At 40.6% G+C, this 22,469-nt stretch overlaps 1 protein-coding gene across 1 annotated transcript; it reads right to left on the reverse strand.

Moving 5' to 3' along the window:
• Window positions 1-10,404: 10,404 nt before the first annotated feature.
• LOC119720216 (trissin receptor-like) lies at window positions 10,405-11,391 on the reverse strand. Its single transcript, XM_038189823.1, has one exon. It carries the CDS (start codon window positions 11,389-11,391, stop codon window positions 10,405-10,407), a length of 987 nt encoding a protein of 328 aa, XP_038045751.1.
• Window positions 11,392-22,469: the final 11,078 nt, after the last annotated feature.

The raw sequence follows: 22,469 nt of genomic DNA on the forward strand, positions 1-22,469 counted from the left end.
TTCTCTTTAAATAAGATGGGATAACTAAATCGTGTCGACGCACCATTTTTGGAGCAAGCTCCATACCAGAAACCGGAGACTTTTTTTGGCCTAATACAAGCATGCGTGTCTGGGTGACATGCACACGGATACGCGTGCACGCCGCCGGTAGCATCACCTCACTTACCTTGACCGCTGGGTCTATTATTAGGCCCATATACGTGGTAACATGAGGTGATGCACAGGGCAGCGTCCGTCAGGTCGTCGTCAAACATAAAGATTTTGCAGTATGGATTTTCAGCTTTTGAATCTAATACACATTCAAGCAATTACACCTGACGAGGGGCGGGAGATGCCCGAAAATTCGTACTTAAGTAAGTTTCCACAGGGAGAAATGGCTTTAAGGGAAATAAATAAGTTATCATGAGAATCCCTGTACAAGGTCAAGAACATCATAAAGTGTATCGCAATCTAATACCGTCCATGGTATAACATAGAATATGTCCCCAAACCAGAATTGCTAAAAATATCGGTTTGGGGAGGATTCGCAGCGGCTCAGTCCATCAAAACCTTGACGAAAAAAAAGGCTATCCGCATTTGTACTTTCTCTTCCCCCGGAGGACATTCAGCACCGACCTCACCTCTCACAATTACACACTCCCACTACTGTCGCTGACATCAACGAAATCCATACCGGGATATATTTTGTATAATGCGCCCGTCACTTGAATATCCCCCCCTCTCTCCCCCCCCCCCCCCGCCCCCGTCGCTGCCCCAGGTCTGATGTCGGGATTTGCATGGGCGTTGCGATGGAGGGGGGAGCAAGGGGGCGCTTGCCCTCCCCCCAACCCTGGAAAACGGAAAAAAGGAGGGAAAAAAAGGAAAAAGAGGTGCAAAGCCATATTGCTGTTAATTTGATGGGGGGGGTAGGGCAAATGCACCCCTGCTCACGCTCGGAAAAATGATAAATTGAGAATATAATCACAAAGTTAAGGAATTTCGGGGAAATTTTTGCTTTGCCCCACCCCCCCCCTTGAAAAAAATCTTGGCGACGCCAGGGGATTTGGTCACGTTTTTCATGCCCCGGGGGTGTGGATTTTGGTCAATCAAATTACATTGTAACCATTGGCGTACTATATGGAAAGGCAATTACTAGTGCGCCCCACGTATGTATCGGTTATTGTCACTTAAATTGTGCGCGAGAGGTGGGAATTTTGTCACTTCAAAAGTGACAATCCCCACGTTTTGGGTGGGGCAGCCCGGAGGGGGGGGGGGGGGGGACAACTGATAGGCGAGTAAGATTTGGGGCTAAAGAAGGAAGGTTTGCGGAAACACCATGTGCGAATAATTTCTCAACTAAGAGAATGGTGCTGAAAAGGGCGATCGTGTAGTGTAGGGCCCGGTTCCTATAAGGGAACAAGATCCACTTTAAAATTGTTAGACCGACGAAACTAGTTGGCGACATTCTCAATAAACAGGTATATCATAGATAGAGGGCAGGGTTTTGTTTTTTTGAGGGAAATTTGGGGATAAAATGACGATGACAGCGCGGCGACAACACGCGACCCGAAAACAAAGATGGCGATCACCGCGCGATGTACCGTGAGCACGCACGGCGCGCTGAATCGCAAGGCACAAACCGCGCAGGAAAATCGTGATTTCTACCCCAAGAATCTGGTCAAAATTGTAAAACGGGCGTCAATAGAATTGAATAAAAGTTTACTTTTGATTGTAAAGGTGATGTTGAGCCATAGAAAAACATGTTTGACTCTAATTTGATAAAAAAAAGGGGGCCCTACACTACACGATCGCCCTGAAAAGAACCAGAGGCGCAAAAGTTCACTAACAATCTTCTTCTACAAGTCTACTCTTTATGTATACTTCAGTTCGATACATACATAACCACTCCACACGATTCTGCACCAATCTATATGTTAAATTCACTCGCACCTCTTATTCTATTAACACCATTCGCTTCTGTTTTCCTCGCGTATGCAATGGTATAGATGAGGTTATCAGATCTCTGAGGTCCGTGTTTTTTTTTCTAGTTTTCATTCAAGCAAGTTCGTATCTCCCAATATGCATCTTAGCCTCATCTCCTGATTGAGTCTACCGCTTCTTTATTCCTCACATGTTAATCTTGTTTGTCTATTTTTGTGTGTTTTGTTTTGCTCATACAGCATTTTGCCATCTTTTCATCATATTGCAACCTCTGTCATCAGGAATTTTCAGTGTTATACTGCAAGTGTGTTTTCAGTGATTCTGCTTTCATAAAATCACGTTTGCTTGACTATCAAACTCAACGTTTGCTTGACAAACTTAGGCCAAGTTCGCGCAAGGACTATAGTTGACCAATGGTTAACTAACGTTTGCCCAAACTCTGTCTAGTCGACGGTGGTTGACTACGCTAGTCGACTATTTGGAACCAGCCTACTGGGGTTGGTTGCATCGCTGGTAACCAATAGCCGCGCGCATTAATAACGTTAGCAGAGAGCCAGGATCCAGAAGTTTTGCGATGACATTTTAACCAGCGTTTGACTAGAGACGTTCGCACGTTGCTATCAGTGCGCAGGCGTAAGGTACGTCACAAATCAACCACTAGTCAACTAATTGTCCTTGCCCGAACTTGGCCTGAACTTTGGAAGGCTATAGTCGCGCGTGAACTATTGAATAGACAGTGCACATTGATGAGCTTGAGTCGTTTGAATTAATGACGCTTTCGAACATGCACGTCGAAGACAACCGTACAATCGACAACAACGTAATTATTTCATGAATGCAAAAGGCAAGACAGTCTTTCCATTGATATACAGAAAGGAAAAAACAACGAAATCGCGTGCTTGGACATCTTTATTACAGTGCTCAGAATGAAGCATAAAACATAATGTATACACAACAGGAATTGAACTTCTTTAACATTAGTTAAATTAACTAAGTTAGTTTGACAAAGACTGCTGTTATTTTATCGCCCGGACGTGCAGCACAATTAGGCACCAGACATTAAGTGTTGAGTTTGCTCTCCTCTCGCCGTGCTCTTCAATGCATTCGATTATTTTCTCAAAACGAATTTATTTCGTGTGTTGTATTTTAACGAAAACCTGTGTTTTCCTTCCATTTTTTGGACGTCTCCATCACTCTGGAAAAAAACCCATTTTTTTTTATTTTGTGCCTCTGACGCACAAAATATCGACCTGAACTTTTGTCCGATGTGGACGGAGATTCTGTGCCCCCCCCCCCCCACCCACGGAGATTCTGCTCGGACAACTTTTCCTCCGGACAACTTTGCCTGGCTGGTCTAGGATATTGTGTCTCCCGAGACAGCTCTCTCTAGCTTATTCTGTCCGCTCTGCACAATATTCTGGTTCCCAGACCAAAAGATTCTGACTATTCCTGATGAATCTTAGGTCCGGTAGCCTCCGGTAATACATTGTATTACAATTTACGTCACGTGACTAAAACGGGAGGAATTCCTCCTTTTCCTGAAAATTTCCGAAGTTTGCCGAATCCGTTTCGTCGACAATCGGATAGCGCCCGAGTATTTCCGAGTATAATATAGGTTCAATTAACTGCTAATTGCTTATTAATTTTTTTTTAAATGAGTTGATAATTACATGATTGTAATATTCATTGCTTTCATTTAGAAAACTTGAAATTCAACGACGATTTTGTGCATCAAATATACTCGGATCGTATGGGCGAACTTTTTGCTGCGTCATGTACAATTTTGAATTTGACGACCGTTACTGAGATTTTCCAAAACTCGGTCTTCATTCGGCTCCGCCTGCTAACAGTGCTATTTGGGTGCCTAATTTTGACGATTCCAGATCAACATTAGTCAATGTTATCTTACAGAAACATCAAACTGTATTAACTGTATGATATTACGAAGCAAGAGATTTATTTAAAAATTTGATCAGAACATTAAAAGCTAAAGGTGATAGAGCGAAATCGGAAACGAAGCCGAGCTTTGAAAAAGGGCCATCAGTGTCATCATGTTTATTTTTAGCCACGGAGGCTGCCTGACCTGAGATTCAGCAGGAATAGTCAGAATCTTTTGGCCTGGGAACCAGACTATGCACAACGGAGATTATGGTTTACAAATACGTCCCTCAGGGATGAGGTCCCCCACGCGCGACGCGCTGGAACTACTTTACTAAACTTAGCCCCCGCTCATTTTCCGCAGCTTCCACGCGTTTTGCTAGATAAAAAAAAATCAATTACTTAGGCCAACGAGTGACGACGTGTGTACGCACTATTTGTTTAAGACTGATATGCCTGCGCGCACCTGTGCACCAAACAAGTAGTTCCTCAAGGTGGAGCCAAAATAAAAGAAAAGGAAAGATAAATCACTCCTGTTAGTCAAGAAACATTACGAGTATCATACAGAGAAAAACATGAAACACTAATAAAGATTAGTTCAGTGTACTCAGTGTATCAATGGATTTAGACTAGGGGACAAATCCCCCCCCCCCCACACACACACAAAATGTCCTGCCACACCAGCTGCAAATGATTTTTTTCATGACTAAATAAGAAGGTATGTCTCATCAAGAAATGAATAACTTCTGCATCGCTACCTTCTTACGTCTCAAAAGAGGGACAATGCATTCCGTCCGACTGAACTTGGGAACAAAACGATGATTCCACATTCAACAGGAGTGATACTTTTCCAAAGTATTTCTATCTAAAATTAGACTTGATTTCACTTTAAGTCGCCTGGTTCCTAGTTTCACTCTGTGGAATAAGATAGTAAAACAGCAATTAAATAAAAACGTATTTTTGGGATGAACCATCCTTAATAATTTGCAGTGGACAAAGAAAATGCTTAAATAAGTGCTATAAAGAACACATTTAAACATGACAATGCGCTTTCCCATATTTATATATCAGTGTGATATACCCCATTTAAGGGTTTGTTTTTTTCATTAAAAGGATTTAACGGCCTGGAATGCGCCCAACTGGGCTACAAAACGCGTTTTAAATGAAATGATATTAAATAAGAGAGCATTTAATAGAAGAATATAAACGTCCACACAACCATCCTTTAGTCAAATCAGTGATGGCTGTATTGGTCTTTTGTGCATGTGGTGCATGCTTGGCTCTCCCAGCTCCCCCGAGGAAACGTCAAAATATCAAATTAAGATCCGCGGGAGTTGTAAATCCACGAATAACAACAGCGCTTGACCTTACTCGCAATTTGTTTCGACGTTTGGGACATGCACTGCAGCGTCTTTGATAGCCGTTCTTCAGCGGCTTCAATTAGGGATAAGATCAGCCGTGAAGGAAAAGCGTGCGCTTTGTAAAAAAAAAAAAAAAGGTCCCATAAAGAATTTTCAGAACGGTGAAAGAATAAAAAGAAAACATAATAATTTAGGAAATGGGTCATTTGATGAACATTCCCATTGACTTGTGCACACAATTTTGCCGTCCTTAATGTCACCTAACCCCAATTTTGGAGTAGGAGCAATCGATCTTGCCTATTAGCGACTTAAACAATTTGCCTTGAAACATAGGAAATGTCTCCCTTAATGTTCGGTGTCCCCCTAAGGTATAATTAATGACGACAAAGTGTCTCCCAAACGTACAATTAAAACTAATAAAAGGTATAATGAGTTTAACAAAAAAGAAAAAAACTTGGTCTTCACGAAATTGTGGTTTGGTCTCTATTAATTTTGCCCTTGATTGGGGGTATATCGGAAGCAAATAACAAACTTCCTCTGAAGAAATTAGTATAGACAAATAATAACACTTTTTGTGATCAACTCAGCGTCCAGCAGAGAAGCAGATTTTAAGTCTGCAGGATTGAATTAAGTGTTTCCTGTTTTTTAACAAAAGAAATCACGAATGCTTGCTGACAGAAGAGAACTGAATGATTCTCCGCAACAAAAGCCCGCCGCACACGAGAGCTATGTGCTGAGCAAAAAGTCGTTCGAGGCCGTTTGCTTAGCACGTATAGCTCACAAAATATCCCCGTGTGCGGTTTTCTGCCTCGCGAGTTCGCGAGGCAAATACCTTCCCTTTTTGAAATGTATCGCCTTGCGAGGCGAAAAACTCACCGTGTGCTGGCAATTTAAGCGTCACGGTGCTGAGCCAATAATAATATAGCCAATACAATTACGTACTCTTTACACGTGATTTCAAGATGAGCAATTCCTCTAAAGCCTGCTGGCGCTTGTCCTCATTTATTTTTTAAATCACTCGGCCGATAAAGAAGCGCACATGTAATGTGCTTTCATTGGCTAGTTAATATTTTTAGCTAAATACGTAGCTCAGGTTTACCGCACACGGTGAGTTTGTCGCCTTACGAGGCGGAAAAAAAATCAAACAGGCGAGATATTTGCCTCACGGCATTCGCGAGGCAGAAAACTCAGCAAAGTTTCACCGCACACGGTGAGCTACGTGCTGAGCAAACGGCCTCGAATGACTTTGTGCTCAGCACGTATGGCTCCCGTGTGCCAGCTGCAAGCGTAAGTGTTGCACAATTATTTTTATGAGCAGTTTAAATTGAGGGAAACCAATTTCGTTAAAAGTTGAATGTGAATAATCAATTGACTAAGAGCTGCATCTCACCGTGTACTATTGCAACAATGCAGGGCTTTTAAAGTTGTATATACTATTGATGTCATGATTTTTTTGTGCATCAATTATACGCTCAAAACGGCTCAATATTACACACGCTAAAAGAAAACTAACTGCTTTAAACGAATAACAATTGAATAAGAAACATTTTCCAACCCGTATGGGTGTTTCCCAACAATTTTACCTCCTCCACCCCCAAAAAAATACATTAATAACCAGTCCGTTCAATTTCATTTTGAAATAAATTGATGCCTTGCATCAAGAATCACTCTTTAAACCACTATATTGATGTGTTATTTTCCGCAAAAAGTATTGCGTTATTTCGCAAAATATATTTTTTTTAACATGGCACCAACGTATTTCCGTAGCGTATTGTGACTGAAAATGGACTATTTTACTGACTAATCGTGATAGTCGTGAAGCCTGGCATGTTTGGTGACATGCTATTTGGGTAAAGGTTTCCATAAAACAACAGGTGAGGGGGCATCCAGGAAGTTTGGTAAAATGGTCTCAAAAAACTTTGCCGCTCTTTTTAACCAGCCCTAATCTGAGAGAAGGGTGCACGACAAACATCTGTGCAATTCTATTTCCGGAAATACAAGTGGTAGTGAGATTTTGGTGAGGTCGGGCAATCAAAAATATTGCACTTTACCGGTCATATTTTCAATTTATTGGGATGGGTATCAGTTTAACATAAGTTACGAATTCGATTTTTTTTTTTACTGTGCTAGCTGGGTGGAGTCATCATGTCTACTTTGACCTCAAGTTGCATGTTGATCCTAAGTGGGCGTGGTAAGCGTTATGTTTTGCCTAATAGCGGTACCTTTTTGTTTTGAGTGTTTTCATAGAGATAATGTTGTTATATTTAACTATTCAAAGTCTGAAAGAAACTTTTGTTTCACGTGCCAATCGTGACTTCAGAGGATACTGAAATCGGAGCATAACCATGGAGCTATGTAACTAAGCCTCTCCATAAACCCTTGCATTTTGTGTTTCCATACACTCCTTAGACCTTTAAAAAAAAAACACCATCTTTTAATATAGGATAGCTTGATTAAAAAAAAAAACTCTTGAAGATTGTGACATCAATGCTTTGATCAACGTGCCGAAATGTAAAACAAGGCAGAGGTTTTGAATATGACAGGAACCAAAAGGTTCAATATAATGAAGTTAATTCCGACCGCGCAATGAACCCATTAGCAAAATTCATTCACGTCAAAAGAATTCAATCAAATCAGAAACTGGCAAATTGCCAACTTGTCAACTAAAAAATATATATCACGAGCACCACTCCTATATACGGTCAGTCCTTTTTGCGTTCCAACGAACTTGATGTAATTAACAGCGATAGATCTTCTTTACTTGACAACAATAACCAGCAATGGTCCCAACTAATTAAATTAGTTTGTAAAACCGACCCAGTTCCTTTCCTTATTAAGTTTAGAGGAACTGATTCTAATTATTGGGGTTTTCCCCCTCACCGACGTACACCGACGGACGTATTTTTTCTTAATATACACTGTGTAATATTATACTCTGTTTATTTATTTATTTATTTATTTATTGTATTTCTTTCTGGTAATGAAACCAAGGATTCCTCAAAAGTGCCCTAAGCACTGTAGCTCGAAAGCCTGAAGAAACCTGTAGAGAGAAGACAATGACAAGAAATTACAGTTTTAGAGTTGGGAGGAAAAGCCCAGATGAATATTCTGAGGAAAACCCACGGAATCAGGTAGGGACTGAAAACCCAATCCACATATTGGCCCGGGCGGGATTCGAACCCGGGTCACAGCGGTGGAAGGCGAGGAAAGTACCGCTACGCCAACCTGACTTTTGTTTTATAAAAAAACAAAACACGTCGGTTAAGGGAAAAATCCTTCAGTCAAATCTTGTCAGCTTTTTAAAAGTTGAACAACTGAGCTATCCAGCCCTTTGTTGATGGTGCCCCAATTTGTCAATATCTTTGCTCAACGGGCGCTGGTCAGAAGTCATAAACCCGTGTATGCCATGCAGTCAGGGATCACGCCCAACGTCCCGATGCCAGCAACACTAGCAATGTTGGAAACATGGGAAATGGCAAACGGGGATCACTTGAACAAAGACATAGACAAAATGGAGTTCGCAGTTTTAGAACCCGCTTCAACTTCTTTGTTCAATTTGTTGCAGGTATCGAGACTCTGGGCGTGATCCCCGGCTACATGGCATGATAAATTACGTACCCACAGCTCAGCGTCCCTTGAACAAAGTTCTTGACAAAATGGGGAACCGCCAACACAGGGCTGGATATAGCTCAGTTGGTGGAGCACCGGAACGGCAATCCGGTGGTCGCAGGTTCAAACTCCGCTTCATTCAATTCCCTTGGTCAACTTAAATTATTATATTGCATCTATGTTTCCTTTTGTGATTTTTTTAAAAATGTTCAATACTATCAAGCCGACCAAAGTAGCAAATCAGAGCAAATGGGCTTTAGTCTTGAGATTGCCCTGAAAATAATCAATTAATTATAAGCAGATTATTTTTAGGCCAAAGCGAATATAATTCAGTCCGGAACAATGCCCGTGACTAGAGTAATTCTTTGATAGGCCCTAACTGAAACTGAAAAATCTGCGTGTTGAATGACATACACCGTTAATTCCAGGGTTTACATTATACTTCCGTTACGTCAGGAAGTTAGGAAGCGTTTGTATACGTAAAAACAAACGCTTCCTAACTTCCTTTAGTGTTGCTAAAACGTTCGAGAGACTTTTGCAATGTAAACGCAGTGTTTTCCTGAATGTCAAATTTCAATTACAAGCTGCTGAAAAACTTAAACCAGCTGTTTAGGGAGTTTTATGTTCAGTAACATCGATATCTGAATAACGAATCTAAATAAAAATAGCCTTTTACTATAGTAAATGCGGTATCTTTCTTAAGCGAGTTAAAACGTTTATAAACTGTTGCAAACAGCGTTTGTATGCCTAATGTGTTAAATAGGTTTTATTAGGTATATACGTATTTCAATTAATTTTAATAACTCGTCCAATACAAGGTGAGTAAAAAAACCCCGAAACCAACATGTCCGGACCATTTTTTAGTGAAGTTCGGCATGTAGCACTTTCAAAATCTAGGATATAATAAACCAATTCATAGGCTTTCATTTAGTACAAGAATCATTCAAATTCAAGTTACGGATTTTTAAACACAACCACTGTTTTAAAGTTCAGTCCACGGATCACAAGAAGGTAACTGTTTTTTCGGCAAAACGAAAACTCACATAGGGATGTGTGTGAATAGTTTTCGTTTTGCTAAAAGAAATCACATTTTTTTGTGATCCGTGGACAGAACTTTAAAACGGTAGTTTTGTTTAAAATTCCGTAACTTAAAAAGTACATAAGTGATTTAAATGATTCTTGTACTAAAAGAAAGCTTATGAATTGGGCTTTCATATACTAGATTTTGAAAGTGCTACATGCAGAATTTCACTAAAATAAATAGTCCCAACATTTGGGTTTCGCTTGTTTGACTCACCGTGTAGGCTACACTTTTAATGAAAACAGTGCGATTGGGCATCTATTCTGAATGCAAAGTGAACGCGTATGCACGTGATAGTCGAGTGCAAAAAATCACAACATTACTCAAAATCGATTGGTTACGGAATAACTACACTTCTACATGGACTTAGTGTTTCAGGTAATGTTCCAAGAAGGAAAAGTCACAAAAGATTTTTCGACATGGAAATAGAACCTGGCATCGCAATCGTCGTTTATCTTTGTTGCTTTACTGTTAGACAAATCGGTTTAACCAGGTACGACAGGTCGCCTTGGCAAACCCATGAACTCAAAGCCTTCGAGTCCATCGCGAGTTTCTTCAAGTAGTTTGCGTAAAGGATCCAGAATTTGACGCGTCCTCGAGCTGCATACGTCGCCTGCAAAATACCTCGCGAAGCCCCTTGCGGAATTGACGGTACTTGAAGGCGTAGATGACCGGATTGACGCAGCAATTAGCGGCCACCATCGCCACTGACAGCAGGTAGTACCACTCGTCGTAGTTGAGCTTCCAGCCGAGATTGAACATGAGAAAGATGACCTGGTTTGGGGTCCAGCACACCAGGAAGGTGATGAACACGATCCAGAGCATCTTGAATGTGTTACGTCTAGCTCGGAGTAGGGACTCCATCATACCTGCTGGTTGGGCGTTGCCCGCGTTGGATGCTCCGGCAGCTGAGCTGATGACGGACGGTGCCGGTCCCACCCTATCCGCTCCTCTCTTGAGCTCCACGCTGATGCGAATGTACGCGAACAGCATCACTGCCACCGGCACGATGTACTGCAGGACGGCCGTCAAGCCCCCGATGGCTTTCGACCGATACGCGGCATTCGAGACGCACTTACCGTCTTGCACCTTGAAAATGGTAAGGTTGTAGGACTTGAGAACTACCGCGATGATCCAGCACGACACAATGGCCACGCCAACTTTCAGTCTTGGGCGTTTGGCGAAGGCTGCTTGGTACTTGAACGGGTGCACAATGGCGAAGTACCGTTCCAGAGTCAACGACAACAGGTTGAACGTTGATATGATGAACAGGAGAAAAAGTACAAAGTTGGAGAACCAGACGTGGCAAACCACCCACCCGAGGGCGTTGTTGGGTATGGGGTCTGGTAGCGGGGTCTCGCTCTGCAGAAGCGTCGTTAATGAACCAAGAAGATCCACCACAGCTTGGTGGAAGATGAAGGCGTTGGTGCGAGTCTGCATCGATGAGACTTTACCGATGACAAGACAGACGAGACCGTTGCCCAAGATGCCGACAATACCCACGATGGTCTTGAAGATACGCAGCCATAGAATCTCCTCCATGCTGGTTTATTTACTGTGCACTCTGCGTTCTCTTGCCAGATAACCAATCAGCCCCTTTTGCGTCTATCTGCCGAGTGAAGCCGAGGCCCAACGTTTTTATAGGCCTAATAACCTACCACGTTAATGATTCATATTCCTGCGCCATCGTGTTTAATCGCGTGTGTAATACTAAAAATCGTGTTCACGATGTCGGAATGGCGTATAATGAAAAATCATCTGCTTCTTTTTGCGTCTATCTGCCGAGACGATAAGCCACGGCCCTGCCGCTTTTATAAATAACTTACCGGTACCTTGTCAATAATTCATATTCTTGTATGCAGTGTTGTGTGTGAAATGTTAGACATTTTGTGTACGACATCGGAACGAATCGCTGAATAGATCCGAAGGGCATAATCTGTTGTAATCGTGGGACATTGTTGACAACTAAACCCTCATACGCATGTAATTATAAGCCAATTATGTGGAGTACCATAGGCCTCGTGGTCTGGTGTATTGAACTTATGATCTTAATTTTGGCTAAATCTGCAGGTTGTGGGTTCGAGTCCAGCCTGGGTGTGTGGTGCGTGTGTCCTTGGGCAAGACACTTTGTCACTTCTTCCATAGAAGTAAATGGATACTTTAAGGTAGAGATGGTCATGTATTTGATTTAGCGGATTTGCAACATTGGGCTGTATATATTCCCCAAGATATTTGGAAAGTTTTCCTTGACCAAGTGAGCAGGGGTAGCGCCATGATGACCTGTTTGGTTGATATGCGCGCTATATAAATCGATATGATTATTACTATTATTATATCGAAATGTGATTGTTTTAATAACGAGCCCTCTATATGCACTATTATTTTTTTCATGTGAACAAATTATTAAGGAAGTTGAGGAATGGCTGCAGCAAAGCACATGCCGAATTGCTTGGTACCTTGGTAGCATTTTACACGACGAGCTAAATGCTTCACGCTTGGTGGCGCACTCGTCGAGAAAAATACTAAACGCTTGGTGGCGCGCTCTAGGGCCTCTATTGTGAAATTATTGACCCGCCTGGTGACCAGGTTTTTTTTCTCTCCAAAACTTGTCTTCGTCTGTGCCTTCGGCTTCAACTTCTTTTTCTTGTGGTTCCCCTTATCAGCTAAACCGGAGCAACACTCGGAACAGGATTGCTGTGGAGAAGATTGCTCAGTCTAATTTTAGGTGCGAGTGGAAAGCAGCTTTGAACAGATCAAGGTTTGAGATGGATAGTTCCATAATAATTTCAAATTAATGTCTGAACTAATAAGCCTAGTTGGGGTATGGCAGACATAACTGGAGGGCAGTGTTTGATTTGGGTAAAGTCTTTTGTATTTACTCAAACCAAACAGCGCCCTTCTTTTGTGTCCGCCTCCATCATTTGCAGCTGTCCAAAAAGTAACTGACCCAGTTATTGTGGAAAAGCTTACTTGGTTTAAATATAGTGGCACTAAAATCCCTGTGAAATTATTCTGGCATGCTGCCATTTCTAAGAAAACAATAAAAGAAATTAAAGACGGTCATTTCCAAAGATGCACACGCGCGTGCGGTTACTACAATCAGTCGGTTTAGTGCGTAACATAGTAGCTGCAATCAGCTGAATGAGAACGTGTCTCAGACGCTGATTTCGGGCGCAATTCAAAAATCGAGATCATATAATATTGTTTTTCTCTGAATATACAGCATTGAGCTAAATCTTCATCAGGTTGGTTATTACGCACCCTTCTGTAGATTTTGAGTACTTTTGTTGCTTCAAACGAAAAAAAAAATCCACAAACGACAAATGATGTAGGCCCATCTACCCTTAAATAGACTAATTGAATTGCACACACACAAAATGTGAAGAGACGCCGGTGTCACTAGGAATTGCTGCTCAGTCACCGTCTTCATGTGCGTGTATAACTAACAGCACAGGGACAGCTATGCAAAGAGAGAACAAATTCATTGTTTGTCCTCATGTACATCCTTTGTTGAGAACGTTCCTGAAACGCACGTCTGCGTGTGTGTGTAGTGCATTATTATAGGCAAAAAGGGAAACATAAAGCCTTATTAGACGTAAGGGCTAATTATGGCAAATAGGCCTACGACTGGTCGTGCACATTGGCCATACAAAAACAATACTGCATACATTGTGAGCTCAAAATGAAACAGAGCTTGCTTTGACGCCTTTGGACAAATTTACGGCGCGCGCGCGGTAGGTACTCGCTTTTCGATTGTCTTAAACTGCCTTTCTTGATGAGATAGAGGGGGCGGTCGTCACTTGCCTTCCATGATGAGTTCTATTTGATCGGTGCTTCATAACACCGACAATGTTGTGACCTAAAATCGATGCAAATTGCCCCAATTCTATCTCTATCTGGGACTTAATATTAACAGCTTAACAAAAGAGTCAGTTAAGGAGAATACACGAGAAAGTGTGGATTCGTAATTTAAGAATTCACGAGGCGCGAAGCGCCGAGTGAATTCGTAAATTAAGAATCCACACTTGCGAGTGTATTCTTCGACTTAAACCATTGCGTCAAAAGAAGTATTGGCATTAACAGTGAGTGGAGATGAAAAGACTTGGGATAAATGTTGCAACCTGACGCCACTTCCGCGATTGTGTACAAAGTATATGGAGAGTCAAGATTTTTTTTAGAGTTTTTCCTAACAAAATTGGAAATATTTCTCAGTCCCAGATTCATGTCTTATCATCATTTTTGCAATGAATGCCCTTCATTGAGATGATATATGGAGAAAACAGTGGCGTCAGGTTGCAACATTTGTCGCGGCTCCTTCCGTCGACAAATTGATAGTTCAGACGATGATTTCTTTCTGACTCGAAGTAGGTTTTGCGTGACGGCGGAGTATCTGACAGTGAAGATGCATTGGTAATTTCGGAAGGACATTTTCACGCATACGGTCCTATTAATGCTCATTATAGAGAACAATTGTCTGACGTGCACTGTTCAAAGTGTGGATTCGTAATTCCGAATCCACACTTTACTAAAGATTCTTCGTTCCGAATCCACACTTTGTGACCAGCGTAACAGATTCGTAGTTCCGAATCCACACTTTTAACAATAGTTTGACGTCATAGCAATGGTTTAAATTCTTGGTAATGCACTGTGAATACTAATAACCCGATGTTGCTGATCCCCATCGACTGCTCGCCACAATAGTTTGCTTTATTCAGTTACCAGCGGCCTATTTCACGGCACCGCTAACCACACAAAGTTACTAAGCACAAACAAGTCTGGCTTTATAAAAGCAGGTTACCAGCCAAAACTCTGTCACGATTAGAGCCGTTTCCTTGATGACGTCTGTGTGTGTTGGGCAAGGTGAAACCATCTCAGGATTGCGAGACATGGTTGACGGAAACAAGGGACTCTGGGAATATCTGACGAGCACCAGTACATGCTGTACCGGGGACTTTAATTTGTTGATGCGCACACGTACACATGGGTAGAGGTAATGTCGCAAATGCCATCATATCGGAAACATTAGTTAGAGTCTAAGCAGGCCAAGGATTTACTGACAGTACACAACTTTTGCTCGGCGTAGCAATTTGTCTTTGTCACTGTCAATATTTGGATGGGTACGAAGTTAATGAAATCTTGAGTCGGTCCCCTGCGTCATTAATTATCAATCCCCCCCCCCCCCGTTTCCTGAAAGCTAGATCTGCTCCTGCTCGGCGGTAAAATCCTCTGAAGACGACAAATCAGCGAAAAAATTGTCCTAAATTGTTCACTTTGATCGGCGTCCATCATGCATGGAAATACCAGAGATTACAGCGCTACCTGAATTGAGGGCGCTGTTCACACTATAAAGCTCTGGCAGTTCGCTCGTACCCCCCGCCCTGCAAACAGAACGCTGGGATACTCTCATGAATTCACGCTCTGATTGGTTGGATTTTGCGTGAACAGTGAACTGCGCCTCATCACGGTCATGACTCTACAAGGTTTGAAACGGCAGTTAAGACTGATTCATTACTCTTTTATTTCAGTTTAGAGATGTGTTGGGTTTTTTTCGTTGAAAAGCGTAATGTAGGAAATTCTGTGAAACTTATCTGTGTTGTAAATTTACAATTCCCGTCACTTGCTCAGACCACGTTTCGAATCACGAACGGTCAGATTGCATTATTCGACACTCAAAATTTTGTCCACATGGTCCGCAATAAAACAGAAATCCGGTATGTAATGTGTGCATTTCTATGGGAAGATTTCGGATAGCATTTGCGCGCATTGCCTGACTTCGGTCTTGAACAGCTGCAGCCAGATGCTTTATACAAAGGTCATCGGCCACTTCCTTCACAAGATTCTGTGAAGCTCATCAGCGTATCCCAGCGTCCTGTTTGCAGGGCGGGGGGTACGAGCGAACTCTGGCAGGAGCTTCTACATGCAACCTCGTCCCCAGGGTATCGAGCAGTACGCGCCCAACACTGCCTGCTCTCTCACCCAGGTATTGGATCATTTGCATGTGCAAATGAGGAATAGTCTGGTGCCTGCATGTGCGTTCCATTAGCATTTGTTTTTGTATGCGGTGTCTGGGGTAAAAACAGCATCAATTCGTTGCGGCGTGAGTTATGAAAACACAATTATTTATAAGTTAAAATGTAACAATCTGGTCTGCCATTATGAAGTATCACATTTCATATTAATATGCGCATATTGGGAAGAAGCATTATTGAGAAGGCGTGGACTATAAAATTACAGTGATCGTGAAAACACGTAATGCACGTTGGAAATAACAACACCAAATACACGATATAAATCCATTATAAGCAAATTGCGGTATCGAATCAGAATACAGGAAGAAAGTTTCCTATCCAGGGCTTACTATTGAAAACGAGGTTGGAAATAAAGTAAGCAGTGGGGGCGAGGTTGCTTCTACATGTCACTTGGTGTTCGGTCAGTGTGTCTGTCTCGAAAATTGACCAAAAGTATGGTGGCCCATATGCGCCATTGGCGTCGCATTTTTCGGCGTCGCATTTTTCATTTCATGCAAGACCTCTTGCAGCACGGCCAGAGCTTATTGTGCACTCGCACTTGTTACTACTTGCATCTTATGCGTGTGTGTGTGTGCGCTCGGTCACGAAAGAAACACTTGTTTACGTGACAAAATGATACAAGGGCAAGGTTACATTTGGGCGAATTTTGCACATTTGGGTGGAAAGGGCTTAAGAATGACAAACAATCAATGGGATCCCTGTGCCCAAGAGAGATCTCCCCAATGTAAAGCGCTTTGATATTAGTTAAAAGCGCTATAACATGATAAAATAAAAAAAATAAAAATCTATTGAAAAATAAAAGTTACTTTGCTCTATTTACACTTCGCTAAACAAATTACAATATAAGGAGAAAGCTGTCAGAACCTTGGCGTTTGTGCATTACCGTTTTAGTGCTGACGGGAATGAGAAGCATTACAATGCTTCTTACTTTTTCCATGTAGATACAATTGTGATTGTTTCTTTTCCCTTCAGTTCCATGTGAAACATCTCCACATCCTTGGAGTATTCGAATTTTATCTTGCCATGGACAATTAAAACCCTCACTTTGAGGTAAAATAGTTGCATACATATACTCTTTGATAAATGGCGAGGGCCGCTTCGGAAGGTTCTTTTGGTCAAATGAATTTTTAATCAAATCAAGCTCCAATAAAAGAACTCACCTCTGAAGGTAATTGCATAATTTGTCGCAATTTTTTTTCTGAGTAGGGGACAAAACTGTTACCTCGGAATCTATTTTCACCAGCACAGCTTTTTAACAGCCAATCTTTTTTTTTTTTTTGGGGGGGGCTTTCTGTTTTCTGTGATCACCAACTTAATGTAATGAAAGGGTTAATGTAATGAAAGGCGGAATATGCATACGAGATTGTGTTGTTTTAACCGACTATTCGTGGCACGAATTAGCAATGTCAAAATCATTCAGAACTAAAGAATTCAATGAAAGAAGTCCCCTGCATGAAGAATTACCTTTGCCAATAGTTGTTTGGAAATTGACCCAGAAGTTGCCGTATTTTGCAATGGAGTGAGGGATCATTTTTTTAAAAAGGCAGTCAGTTTTAGGCTTTTTATAGGGTCGTTCATCTTTGAGGGACACATTACATTGATTCTCGCCTTCCTCTCCTAACAAGTCGATCGGATCTCGGAAGCTGCGCGCCAACTATTTTATGTTCACCTTATTTTGACCTTTGAACCCATAGCTGTAGGTCAGATGAAGAGGTCACCATGGACATTGTTTAATGTTTGACCAAGGCCAACATGTTGACAGCGCGCATTGTCATTTGCGCTTCTTTGAAATTTGACCTATTTTGACCTTTGACCCCCATAACTGTAGGTAAGACGAAGAGGTCACCGTGGACATTTTCTGATGTTTGACCGAAGGCCAACATGTTGACAACGCTACTGTTGTCATAAGTTTGAGCTCATTTGAAATTTGACCTTGACCCCATGATGATCTCTGACCACAGTCTGGTCATGTGACATGTTGGAGCTAGATTACTGATACTTTTGACAAAGTTTGGTTGAAATTCGGTCAAAAAATTTAGGAGCAACAGACAATGCCAACCGGTTTGTTACTAACTAACCAACGAACTACTATCCAACTATCCAACTAACTAACTAACTAACTAACTAACTAACTAACTAACTAACTAACTAACTAACTAACTAACTAACTAACTAACTAACTAACTAACTAACTAACTAACTAACTAACTAACTAACTAACTAACTAACTAACTAACTAACTAACTAACTAACTAACTAACTCACTAACTCACTAACTCACTAACTCACTAACTCACTCACTCACTCACTCACTCACTCACTCACTCACTCACTCACTCACTCACTCACTCACTCACTCACTCACTCACTCACTCACTCACTCACTCACTCACTCACTCACTCACTCACTCACTCACTCACTCACTCACTCACTCACTCACTCACTCACTCACTAACTCACTAACTCACTAACTCACTAACTCACTAACTCACTAACGTACTAACGTACTAACTAACGTACTAACTAACGTACGTACGTACGGACTAACAGAGAGACATGATGATCCGTTGAGCTGCTACCCGCTAAAACAGGGACTGAAAGTTTAAAGAGAGTAAATCAAGCTTTACTTTGAGTATGTAATGTATGCCTTGAGCACGTGTAAAAACTTCTGACTTTTTTAAAGGATGTGACAAGCTTAAACGTTTAAACGAAAACACATTTCTAAATCCGTTCACAAATTTTCCGAAACATTTAAACGCCCGAATTATAAACAGAAGAACAAACGTTCACGCGATCCTTTTGAGTTTAACAAAGCACAAATAATAGTGCCTGAAAGTTCGCCCATAGTGGTGCGCTACCGGACCCCTCGAATAGAAAAATTTACTTTCAAAAATTCTAAAATTTGCAATTATTTTTGGTACACTGATTTCTTAAAGGCAAACTCCCTCGAAAACGGCGCTTGTAGAATTGTTACTAGCATCTCAGTTTACGAAAAATGAAAAAAAATCTCCTGACGTGAAAGAGAAATATCGTGCCAAAAATTGACCTCTCACTTGACTTCCGAAAATCTAAAATACATGTGGACTAATGGAACGTGGTGTACTCGTGGTACCGTGGCGGTCATTGGGTGAAAACTGACATTTAAATAGGAGACTTAAATGTCTTTTAATACGTACAATATTTTTTGAATAAAATTTGAGAACTGATAAGCATGTAAAAAAGAATCTAAAATGACCGCTGATAAGGACTGCATTCAAGCCAGTCCTACTAAATCTAGAATCCATCGATTGTAGGCCTAGATAGATAAATCTTCGCGAAAATGCCGGATGTAAAAGGTCCCAAGTACAATTCGTTTTAAACAAATTTCCAAGTTATTTAACATGTTTTTACTTGAGGAATACCAAGATAGAATTCCAACATGAATGTTCCCTGGGAGTGATTACGTTTAGAAATCGTGCTGTCAAAAGGCGCTTTATTATTCAATTAGAAATCGATCAAAATCATCCCTGCCAGAGCTGAAAAATGCGACGCCAATGGCACATATGGGGCACCATACTTTTGGTAAATTTGGGACAGTCTGACATACCGACCACCAAGTGATATGTAGAAGCCATCTGCCAGAGCTTACAAATCTGATGGGCCTGAACCCCCCCCCCCCCGAAAAAAATCCTGCATCCGCCCCCGAAGTGGACTACAACCAGCCAACAAGTCATTTGAAACCATAGAGCTATATCAAATTTAATATATCTCTATGTTTGAAACCTTTCTTGTTGACAGGTGCCCGCATTCTTCATATCTAAGCCCAGTCACTGAACACAAGTGGCAACTGCAATTTCTTAACGTCCTGATGGAAATGTCGAGGCCATGAGGGATTAACCTCGTTTCTTATCAAGAAGCAAGGCATAAGTTTGCTAAGCCTCTGAGAGTGCTTTTCAACAATTCCTTTCTGAAATGGGTTTTCCCTGACCACATGAAAATAGCAGAACCTTTTTATACAAAAAGTAGTAAACACAGCACATGTATTTGTAACTATTAGACCCATATCAATATTACATGTGTTGTCTAAAATTTTCGAAAAGTAAACACAGTATTTTGTATAGACCAATATCAATATTACCTGTGTTGTCTTACGCTTTTGGTAACTAAGATATTCTCATTGGCAAAATGGAACATATTGGTGTCCGCGGCATTGCCTTGGATTGGTTCAGAAGTTACTTGGAATACGTAAAACAATATGTCGTGTTAATTCCTCAATATCGCAACATAAAACAATTTCTTTGGGTGTACCTTAAGGTTCAGTACTACGACCATTATTGTTTCTCATTTACGTTAATGACATAATGTAATTAAACTAATACGATACAATTTTCCTTGTTTTTCAGACGATACAAATCTGCTGTTTAATCACGCAAACGTGAACACTACTATGCACAACCTAAATATGGGCTCATAAATATAAGGTATTGGTTCTCATCATATCAGTTATCTATAAATCGTTTGAAGACTAATTATATAATTTCCAGGGCAAGACAGAATAAGTATGACTGTGGTACCCCATGTTGTTTAATGGAGTTGCTTTGAATCAGGTCAAAGGTACCACGTTCCTTGGAATTTTACATTGATGAAAGTCTATCTTGGAACAAATATATAAAAAATGTTTTAGGTATGATCTTAAAGAACATTGGTGTGATGAACCTTTTGAGGTTGTTTTTAACAAGTACTATTCTTGTTACACGTTACAATTCCTTTGTCCTTTCATATTTCAATTATGGTATTCTTATTTCGGGTGGCGCAACTTTACAATGTAATAAACTGTTCTTATTACAAAGGAAAGCCGTCAGAATAATTACAAAAATCTCCCTCATTTGCAGGATTACAAATACTGAAATTCAATGAACTGTACAGAATTAATTTGGGTAAATTGATGTTTACGTTTAAACATGAATTACCTCTAGATTTCAATAATATGTTCACTTTGTGTTAATTGGTATATTCATACGGGACTCGTGGGGCATCCAAGGGTAATTTCTACATCAACTTTAACTGTACCTCAATATCAACAAATGATCTGACATCGAATGGCATATTGCTACACTGTTAAAAATGCCCGTAAAGTTACGGACTCCGTAAAGTGAAATATTCCGTATTTTCGGCGTAATTTTACGGAGGCTTTCCGTAAATGCAAATATTCATTATGCTAATAAGCGTGATTACAATCAACCACATCGGCCCAAACACCTGCACATAATATAGTACATATTGTACTTCCGGAACTTTTGCTGCAGGAAAACGGAACGCTTTTTTTCTTGCTGGCAGCAAAATTTCCGGAAAACTTTTTTCATTCCGTAAAATAAACAGACCTTTAACATGAGTTTGGACATGTGTACACGGTTGTGGGTGAAATAACAATATGTACTTAGATGTGTTATGTGTAGGTGTTTGGGCCGATGTGGTTGATTGTAATCACGCTAATTAGCATAATTAATATTTACATTTACGGAGTCCGTATATTTACGGGCATTTTTAACAGTGTATGGAGCAATTTAAAGGTAGCGTTGAAGGAGGCTATCACAATATATTCTTTCACAAGAAAACCGGCACAATTTCTTTTAAACGCACATAATGTACAACATGGAGAGATTCCCCAATATTGATGGCTTTAATGGCATTGTTTTTATACAAATATTGATAAAACCTTGTCTGCTCTCGTGTAACGCAATTATCGTAATGTCTGGTAGTAGTTTTGTGTTATTTTTGTATGTTTAGGATTTACCTTAAAAGCTTTTGCTTCATTATTATCCCTACACATATGGGTAATTAACCGATTTATTAATTACTTATCCAAATAATTGTAATAAATATACCGAAATTCGTGGGCGTAGGATAAGGTAAAATTGGGGTAAGGTGACATTAAAGATGGAAAAATATTGTGCACAAGTCTATGGGAATGTCTCCCAAATGACCGATTTCTCGTCATTGAATACACACTACTAATAATATTATTACAATGTATTTGTTGTTCAAAATGTAACTTTTACCAACATAAAAAAGTGTTCAAATCTACATAACTGGCAGGCGTCAGTCTTTGTGAATTGGTTAAACATTTTAACGTTTAAACAGTTTTTAAAATATTTTCTAAACGTTTACATAATTCAACAAAAATTCACATTCCTATTATTTTGAGTTAGGTATTTATGATTAGTGCCTATGAACATTTATTTACTGGTCGGCACTACTCCTATACGAGACTCAATCACATACAATTACCAGCGTGACGGAGAATGGTACCTAAAGGGGGGGGGGGGGAATTCCCATAGGGTTGTACACAATTTTACATTTCGGTGCATGAGAAATCTATCTAGCAACTAAAATACCCAAATTTTGCCTCAAAAGAGGAGTTGTGACATAAGGGAGTCATTGAAATGTCTCCTTAATGTCCGGTGTCTCCCTAGGATATCACTTATGACAAAAAAATGACTCCTTAGGGATGCATTCAGAGAAATTATGCACAATTTACACATTCGAAACTTTAATAAGGAGAGTTTCAGCCGGAAGAAATCAGTGTTAAAATGCTGCGCCGCCACCTCTGC

Source organism: Patiria miniata, unplaced genomic scaffold (genome assembly GCF_015706575.1).
Source record: "Patiria miniata isolate m_02_andy unplaced genomic scaffold, ASM1570657v1 HiC_scaffold_13, whole genome shotgun sequence".
NCBI classification, from domain to species: Eukaryota; Metazoa; Echinodermata; class Asteroidea; order Valvatida; family Asterinidae; genus Patiria; species Patiria miniata.

What these genes read in the sequence shown, in the direction of transcription:
- LOC119720216 (XM_038189823.1), bottom strand. Translation starts at nt 11,391, where the DNA reads ATGGAGGAGATTCTATGGCTGCGTATCTTCAAGACCATCGTGGGTATT.